The sequence below is a fragment of the Pinus tabuliformis genome, chromosome 5_2, assembly GCF_031772625.1.
Source record: "Pinus tabuliformis cultivar Carrire ecotype Pingquan chromosome 5_2, CPIR1, whole genome shotgun sequence".
Taxonomy (NCBI): domain Eukaryota; kingdom Viridiplantae; phylum Streptophyta; class Pinopsida; order Pinales; family Pinaceae; genus Pinus; species Pinus tabuliformis.
In genome coordinates, this window is record NC_142306.1 from 574714769 (window position 1) to 574724896 (window position 10128).

Sequence of the window (10128 nt, forward strand, 5' to 3'; positions counted from 1 at the left end):
TAACAGGGCATTGGTATAGAAGAACAAGAAGATGGAACTAAGATCTACTAATTAGAATAAAGAAGTTGAAGGAAAAGGTTGAAGTAAAGAATTTTAAGAAGTATACACAGGTCCACTTAGTCAAAATAACGTATACATGCTAGTCCACAGAACAAAAAAAGAGTATACGTACACGCACTCTCACAAGAGGAAAATCATGCACATGTTGGAAAATCAAGAGTAGAGAATACCAGGGGTCAATACCATGGTATTAGCCCACAATATTGAGCATAGTAATGACTATTTGATCCCACCCAAGAATACCATGGGTCACTACGTGGTTTTGGTCCAAGGTATTGATAAAGGCCAAAAACTATATAAGGAGGAGAACATCATAAGGCCAAGTGTGCAAGTGAATGGGTTTCTAAGGAATACTTCTATCTGAAGTATATTTTAGTTGTAGGGGTTCTGTTGGTGATTTGATCTGAAATATTTATGTACACCTTGAACTCAATGTTGGATCAGGATCAGGAGACCTGAACTAACTTAACATTTTATGATCTGATATCGGTTCAGCTAGATATGATTACATACACCTGTTTTATTCGTTAAATGTCATGATTTGGGTTTGTCTGAAGTCCGAAATTGTAACAAAGTTATGAGCCAATATTTACAGATATGTATGTTGGTTTATCTCGGTAAAAGAACGTGTACACATAGGTTATACTCTTCCAAGTAGAGTATACAAATGAAAACCCTTTTTCTTGAAATGAGAAGACATGAATGCAAGTGATAGCATTTAACATCTAATTTCAAATGGATTTGCCTGGAAGAAATACATGAGCTCACTCTATTTAATATTTTATTTGGAATGGCCGGTATGCTCATAAATGACAATACATAACAAATAGTGAGAAAAGAGTAAGTATTAATATATTAATTAAAATATCGGTACAGAATTAAACACATTAATACATGATGATTAGTATAATAATTATTTAATACATAATTAAGTCATAAATGCAAGTGAATAAACCCATAGCATTTAATATCTAATTTCAAATGGCTTTTCCCGGAAGGAATACATGTGCTCACTCCATTGAATATTTTATTTGGAATGGCGTGTATGCTCATAACTGGAAATACATAACAAATAGTGAGAAAAGACTCAGTATTAATATATTAATTAGAATAAAAGTGCATAATTAAAACATAATACATAATTAATTTAAAATAACATATTGATAATTAAAATAGATATATTTATTGATGTTGATATATTAAATGTAATTAAAGTATTATATATATATATATATATATATATATATATATAATATTTTATTATAATACTAATGGTATATTAATAATATAATAATCAATATGTTTATAAAAAGTTGATTATAAATAAATGTATACATTAACACATGTTAATTATGTTTGGCTATTGTTGACATGGTTAGCATGGACATCATACCAAACAATAGTGAATATGACTACCATAGTGAACCATGCTTACCAAGGGCATCATGGCCTATGTGTAGGTGACTTATACTAAATCATAGTGAACTATATTGAAGCATAGTGGATGATCATAACATTTAAATTATATCAGTAATATTTTGTTAGAATATTAATGACACATTAATAATATATTAATCAACATGTTTATAATGTACTAATCATAAACTAATTTATACATGAACACATGTTAATTGTGCTTGAATATTGTTGACATGATCAATTATAGCTGACATGGGCATATAGTAAATAATAGAAAACATGATTACCATGGTGAACCATGCTTACCAAGGGCATCATGGTCTATCTGTAGGTGACTTATACTGAAGCATAGTGAACTATATTCAACCATAATGGATGGACATGGTTGACCAGAGAGACCTATAATGGATGGCCAAGGTTAACCATAGTGAAACCATGGTTAGCCATCAACAACCACCATTGCAATTGTAACCAGAGTCAAATCATGGTCAATCATAATCATACCATGTGCAACCATAACCAATCATCATCATGCATACAATCATGAGAGTCATACAATCATTAAACATAGTCATTCATAGTCGAAATAGTATAACAAAGACAAGTTCACATTAATGGTTGACCATGGTTGATATATGTCGATATCAATATAGAAAACCATAATATATCATAGAAGAATATGGTCAACCACAGTCAAATTTGTTAAACCATGTGCACCCATGGTGATCAAGCCATGTTCACCTAAGGTTAAACCATCTCTCCTATAGTCAATATTTGAAATGTTTAATAACATTAATATTAATGTGGTTTAAAACACATTGGATTAGTAATGTAGTTAACTAGGTTTGAATATGTTCGACTATGTTTGACAATCAATGTTCTTCAACTTCAGTCAAACATAATCACCTATTGTTATTAATGATTAATATTGATAGTAAAACATAGTCAAACAATTAGTCAAATGTCATCAAACAAAGTCAACTTTCACAGTTAATGTCTAGATAGTTAACCATGATGAAACTTGGCCAACCCTTTGTTTACCATATTTAACAATAGTCAACCTTGTTCACTCGTAGTCCTCCCCAATCAACAATACTCAACCATATTCAATTATAGTCAACCATGGTCGACCAAAGTCAAAAAATTTCATCATTAGTCATTTAAGGTCATCCTTGGCAAGTGAGAATCAACATTTTAAAGTGTTTCATAATAACAATATTAATATTAATAAAGTTCACTAACAATAATAATAATAATAATAATAATAATAATAAAAATATTGTGATGTCATAATTCTATAAAAATCTAGCCAATGTTGTCATATTACATTAGATTTCAATTTATCAAATTTCACAATATTACATTACATTACAATTTATCCAACATCTCAATGCAACACTAGAAAATTAGTTAACCACATTTAATATTATTGATGACTATGTTCAACTATGTTTGAGAGTCAATGCTCTTCAAGTCAAACATAATCACCCATTAATATTATTGATTGATATTGATAGTGAAGCATGTGATGTTCAAATGATGCATAAATTTATGCCACATCCCACTGTGACAAACATTTTTGCAAATGTGACAAATATTTTTGCAATGTTACATTACATTGCAATTTATCTAATGTTGCAATGTAATATTACAAAGTTAATTAACCACATTTACCAACGTCGTTGATTCATAATATTATTGATTAATACTAATAATAAAAAATAGTTAACCACATTAGTCATACGTAGAAAAAGTCAACCATTAGTCAACACATATTCAATTACATTAGTCAAACATAGTCATCCATAATGGTCACTCAAGGCCTTTATGTTAAACCATGATCAACCATGGTTATCGAAGGTCAATTGTGGAAAACCATGACTGACGATGGTCAAACATGGTCAATGAAGGTCAACTAAGGTTATCGATTATGAACATGGTTAGAGTTGTCAAGCAAGGTAGACCATGATAAACCATGGTCAACTAAGATCAACTATGGTCAACCATGCTTAACCAAGACCAACACGGTTAGAATCATCAAATATGGTTAACCATGGTGAACCATAGTCAAATATGACCAAGCATAGTCAACCATATTCAACCATGATCAACCATAATGGTCAATAAATATATCTATGGTTAGAATGGTCAAACATGGTCAACCAAGATAAACCATGGTTAATTAAGATCAACCATAATCAACCTTGGTCAACTACAATCAATCATGGTAACCAAAAGCCAACCAAGATCATTATGGTTATAATGCCTGAACATGGTTAAGTAAGGTCAACTATATCCAACTGAGATAATTATTATCAACCTTGGTTGAGTATGTTCAGCCATTCTCAACCAAGGTAAACCAAGATCAATATGCCTAGAATGGTTGAACATGGTCAACCAATGTCAAAGATTCTCTACCATGGTCACCCATTGTTAGACCTAACCTAACCATGGTCAACCATAGTGAACCATGGATAATCATGATGATCAACCAAAATATTTGTGGTTAGGATGGTCAAATATGGTGAACCAATATCAACTATGGTCAATCATGGTCAACCATGATCAACCTTGCTCTACCATGCTTAAACATCATCCACTAAGATTAACCATGGTCAACCTAGGTCAACCATAGGCAACCTTGTTCAACCCAGGTCAACCAAGATTAAAATGTTTAGAATAGTTGAGCATGGTCAATGAAGGTCAATGATGATAAACCATTATTAACCATAGTCAACCATGAACGATCATGATCAACCATCATCGATCGTCATTAAACATGATCAACCATAATGGTTAATCAAAATCGTTGTGGTTAGAATGGTTGAACATGGTCAACCAAGGTATTTATGGTTGAAAATGGCCAACCATAATGGTCAATTAAGGTCTCTATGTTCAACAATGGTCAACCATGATCAATCATGGTCAACAATGATTAACCATTAATAACCATGGTCAATTATGGCCAAACATGGTCGAATCTTATCAACCATTGTCAACAGTGGTTGAATATGATCAACCATGGTTGATTATGTTCAACCATGATCAACGATTTTGTAATGTTAGGGTTTATAATATTTGGTTCAATATTAGGGTTTAATATTGTGACATTGGAATGGTATGGAAATGTATCAAATGCCACAATGTGACAAACATTTTTGTAAGGCGACAAGTATTGTTGCAATGATTTTCACAATGATATTTTACATTGCAATTGATTTAATATCACATTACGACATTGAATAAATTAGGGTTTAATATTCTGATTTATAAGATTGGGTTTAGCGTTTAGGGTTTAGGGTTTATTTTGGTTTATAATATTGGGTTTAGGGTTTATAATATTAAGGATTATAATCATAGTGTTTATAATATTAATTTTTTGGGTTTATAATATTAATAATCCCTTGCTTTAAAATATTAATCTCTTTGATTAATTAATCCCAAGGGGTCATGATATTAATCCCTTGTGTTAATTAGTTGATTGGGTTTGCAATATTAATAATTCCTTTGGTTTATCAAATCCTTGGGTTTATAATATTAATAATCCTTTGGGTTTAATCTGAAAGGTATATAATATTAATCCCCTGGGTTTATAATATTAATCCCAAGGGTTCATATTATTAATCCCTTAGGTTTATTAATGCCTTGGATTCATAATATTAATGGTTTGGGATTTTAATATTAATGTATTGGGTTTATAACATTAATCATTTCTTTATTAATCTCTTGAGATTATAATATTGACCCCTTAGGTTTATTAATCCCTTTGGCTTATAATATTAATAGTCACATAGGTTTATAATAATAATCCCAAGGGTTTATAATATTAATCCCCTCAATTTTTAAATATTAATCCTTTAGATTTATAATATTAATTTTGTGGGTGTTTAATATTAATCACATGAGGGAGAGAGGTGATAATGTCAAGCCACGGTGCCCTGGAAGCCTTCAAGCACTGCCTCACAGTCGGGAGGAGCCTGGAGGCCAAGTAGAATGCCAACGCCACTATTTTTAGCCTTCTCGTCGTCGAGAACTACAGGCCTGTCGTAGGCGACCGCCCCGAGGTTATCAGGGCTCTTCTGGACCTTATTCGCCTAGGAAACCCTGAGTGCAAGAAGGATGCCCTAAAATCCCTCTTCCATCTAGCTCTGGATCCGCTAAATAGGCCCAAACTAGGGATCTTCAAGGCCGCCACGGCTGTTATAGCCCTGGTAGCGGGCTACAGCGAGAGCATAGAGGCATTTAAAAGAATATTTGGGATTAAAGTTCTGGTGGATTTAGATTTAACCTCAACAGCAAGTCAGTAGCGGATCTGCCTCCCGAACTGGCCAGATCTGCGTGCAGAGGTTCCAATGCGGGCATTACACATCGACTGGATTACAGAGCCGAAACAGTAGGTTAGCAAGCCTCTACAGAGGGCTTTATTTGGCATAGATGGTGTCACCATCATCTCTGCCGTAAGCAAGCAGCGTATCTTCATTGACTCCTTTCAGATCCAAATTTCTCAACCTACAGTCAGAACCATCCTGCAATGGGTCAGTTCTTCAGATCTGGTGCTTGATCTCAAACTGGTTTTATAACGGTGGATTGGGATCCATTCAAGCCTTCAGAGACTTCTCTTTCAAGGTAAACAACTCGAAGACCTTCTTCCCTTCTCTTCTTATAGCATTACCAGAAATAGCTCTTTAGTGTTAACCCTTCGTTTAAGAGGAGGTGCAATGAGACAGTCATCCTCAGCTCCTCCTTTCTCTTACAAAGATGTAGTACACTTTGAGAACCCCAAACCCTCGGGAGCCCTTAAACCTAAGCCTTTTCTGGTTGAAAAGATAGAGGAATTTCCCTCTGTTGAAATCACCCATGATGGTCTTGCAATCCAACATCAAGATTTTGCAGAAAGAGCCATCATTTGCGGATTTAACGGACTGTGGCCACGATCTTAGGATCTCTATGCATGGATCCATGAAAACTAGACTCATCGTTGTAAGGTCAGTTTCTGTTCAAAAGGATACTTCATTGTTCTTATTGAGGATAGTAAGCATTATGAAAAGGCTTTAGAAGAAGGCCCTTGGTTCATGGGAACTGCAGGGCTCTTCTTGACTCCTTGGTTCCCAGATTTTGATCCAACAACTGTAGTCATTACCAGGACACCTGTATGGATCAGGCTTCCAAACTTACCGGCCCACTTATGGCATGGTGCAGTCTATAGAGCTATAGGCAACACCTTGGGTAGTTTAATTATGGGAGATTACTGGCAGGAAAATAAAGGTCTCTACACATATGCCGGAATATGTGTGGAGTTAGATTTGAGCAAAGGACTTCTAGACCAAATCAATCTCAAGATAAATGACTTTGTCTGGACCTAGACACTGGATTATGAAAACACTACATTCCGTTGCCACCATTGCCACCAATCAAGGCACTTGCAGCAAAAAAGAATAAGGTTAACCTCTCCAAGCCCAAGTCCAAATGATGGGCTCCTTTCTCTCCACCTCCAATCATGGATTCTGATTCCTCTAGATCTGAAGATGAAGGTAGCGATGCAGAATTGGATCATGCCCCTCATTCCGTGGTCCCTTCCACCGATGGTCCGACGTAGTCCTCTGATATAGCCACAGCCTAGAAACGCATCCATATGACCTCCTCCTCTGATTCAGAAAAGGAGGGCCCCCCTGTGGAGAACCCCAATCTTCAATTTGTTATTTCTCATTCACCCCAGGATGGTTGGGTCGAAGTTAAAAATAGGAAAGGGGAAAAGCTTCATGTTGAGGCTTCTACCCATTCTAGGTAGAAGTCAGTCTTGTTGCTTCCAGCCATATGTTGTAGCTTCTTTCTTGTTTCACTCCTTCTTTGGAACCAAGGTTGATAGTCCTATCATTTCCGGTTGTCGGTTTTATGTCTCTCTTGATTGTATCATCTTGTACCATATTTTTTCTTAATAGAATTAGTCCAATTCAGAAAAGAAAATATTAATCACTTGAGTTTATAATATTAAGAATTCTTTGGGTTTTAATATTAATCCCTAGGTTTTTAGTAGAAATAATCCGTCAGGTTGATTAATTCGTTGGGTTTATAACATTAATCACTTGAGGTTATAATATAAATATGAAGGGTTTATAATATTAATCCATTTGATTTTTAATACTAATTCCTTACATTTATTAATCTCTTGGGTTTATAATATTAATCCCTTGGTTTGATTAATACTTTGGGTTTATAATATTAATCCTTTAGGTTTATTAATAGCTTGGGCTTATAATATTAATAATCTCTTGAGCTTATAATATTAATCTTAAAGATATTTTATATTAATCCATTAAATTTATAATATTATATTAATGTTTATAATCTCTAACATAAAAATCCATTAAATTTAACAAAAAAAAAAAATCATCTACACATTCAAAGCAAAGCATTGAATGCATCCTCTACATCGCCCTCAGATTAACAAATAAATATCACTACTCTTCGTCTTTCCCTCATACAAAGCTTTGGTATCAAAATACAATTTATACACCCAAAACAAACGAAAATATATGTTTTAACATCAAATCAAAAATGAAAGTAACGCAAAATATATAAAACATAATTTAAAAAAATATCACTATTGTTCGTCACTCCATCATACGAAGCTTTGGTATCAAAATAAAAATTATATACCCAAAACAAATGAAAATATATGTTTTAACATCAAATTAAAAATTAAACTAACACAAAATATATAAAACATAATTTAAAAAAAATAAAACTACTAAGTTTACGAAGGCATACATACTCTACCGAAAACTACTAAGTCTATGAAGGCATACATACTCTACCAAAAACTACTAAGTCTACGAAGGCATAAATACTGTACCCCCATCAGGTTTTGAACCTATGACCTCTTACGAAGAAACACATGCTCTTAACCATTAGGCCCACTCAAGTTGTATCAATACTCAACTACCAATTTATTTACTCATTTATTTATAACTCCATGAACATCCCCTTTGAATTTTATAAGATTGAAACTTAACCTAAAAAGAGAAGAATGAATATTTTAGTTTCCTCTTTTATTTCTAACAACACCAACATCCCCTTTCAAATTTGTACAATAGAATCTTGATGGTGGGAAGGTCCAATCTGTAAATTCATGCATATTTGAACAATAGTGAATTGTAGGAGATTCATTTTTAGGTTTACATCCAATTTTTGTGAGTGAATAATGCAATCTTGGGTTGTCTAACCCTTTATTCACTTGCCCTCATGTACACTAGCTCCTCCACATCTCTCTCACAATCATCTATTGTAACTCGAACTTATGTTTTGCTACATCAACATTGGGTTCCATTTCAACATATCTGCAATGTTGTCTCCACCTCCTCCATGTGGCCTATGACTTGTCTATTAAAATCAAATGCCTTCCTTATGGACTATATCATTGTTTTCGTAGCAGACACAAAAAAATCCAAACATTCTCTTATACAAAATTATGAAGCCACTGATAATTGTAGGATCAAGGAAGTATATAGTTCAATAGGAATAAAATTAAAGCGAATAATGATATTCATATTGCAAACATAAGTTGATTTTGAGTGACACAAGCATATAAATATTGATAAAACCAATACTCCTCAGTGACACTAGGCCTCAAGGTAACACCTTTACAAGAAAGAAAACCATTTATCCAGTCCCCATAATGGCTACAAGATTTAACAATACTCTGGCTATAATCCAAACTTCCATTACGTTGCAATAAAGAGTCTTTGACAAGGCCCGTTATGAAATGGGCCCCAAAAAACCACCTTTCCAGGTGCCCAGAAATGGATTATAACATAGAGAAACACGCTCTAGCTATAATCCAAATTACCACTACCTTGCATTAAAGAGTCCTAGACAAAGCCCATTATGAAATGGGCCCTAAAAAACCACCTTTCTAGGTGCCCATAAATGGATTATAACATAGAGAAACACTTTCCAAGTAAAGAAATTAAACCAAGGCCTCCAAGAATTTCGCAAAAGAAAAATATTGATTGTAATTACAACTGAGGGAGAAACCTCCACTTACCCAAATTCCAACATTGGCACACAAATTACGACTAGGGCCGAACAAAGTCACTTTGTTCGACATTACAAGTGTTGCACTTTTTGGTACCGACATGGTTTGTGAGAAACCCCTATCCTTTCTCTTGGATCCCACACAGTCTAACAAGTCACCCTAACAGTAAAAAATTTATAGACATACCTCCCATAGTCATATTAGAGACGTTTTAAGCCAAGCTAGAGCATTCATAAGCCACTCAGACCAAGGGGCATGTACAGGTAACAGGTCTATGCACACTCAGTTGAGATAATTCCATTTACCCTCCCTCCCATACTAGGGCACAAAATAACAAATAGAGTGATGGCCATCTTGAATATAGAACCCAATGATTCCTTCTCGATGCTTTGAGCCAGCCCGCTCAACTTGTCTTGGCCAAATTCACAGCTCGAGGCATGTATCATATTAATCATTTTGTCTAACATGAACCATGTACCACCAACTCATCCAACCCCATTAGGGTAGGTGACCTACCTCATTAAAATAATATTTTAAATAAGTTCTTTTATAATTTTTTATAACATTAAAATTTAGTGAAGTATAAATTAAATAAATTATATTTGAATTATAAA

General features: G+C 34.0%; 1 protein-coding gene across 1 annotated transcript; it reads left to right on the forward strand.

Moving 5' to 3' along the window:
• Nucleotides 1-5399: 5399 nt before the first annotated feature.
• LOC149160281 (uncharacterized) lies at nucleotides 5400-5786 on the forward strand. The gene is made up of 2 exons (XM_089434569.1): nucleotides 5400-5467; nucleotides 5519-5786. Exons 1-2 carry the CDS (start codon nucleotides 5400-5402, stop codon nucleotides 5784-5786), a joined length of 336 nt encoding a protein of 111 aa, XP_089290695.1.
• Nucleotides 5787-10128: the final 4342 nt, after the last annotated feature.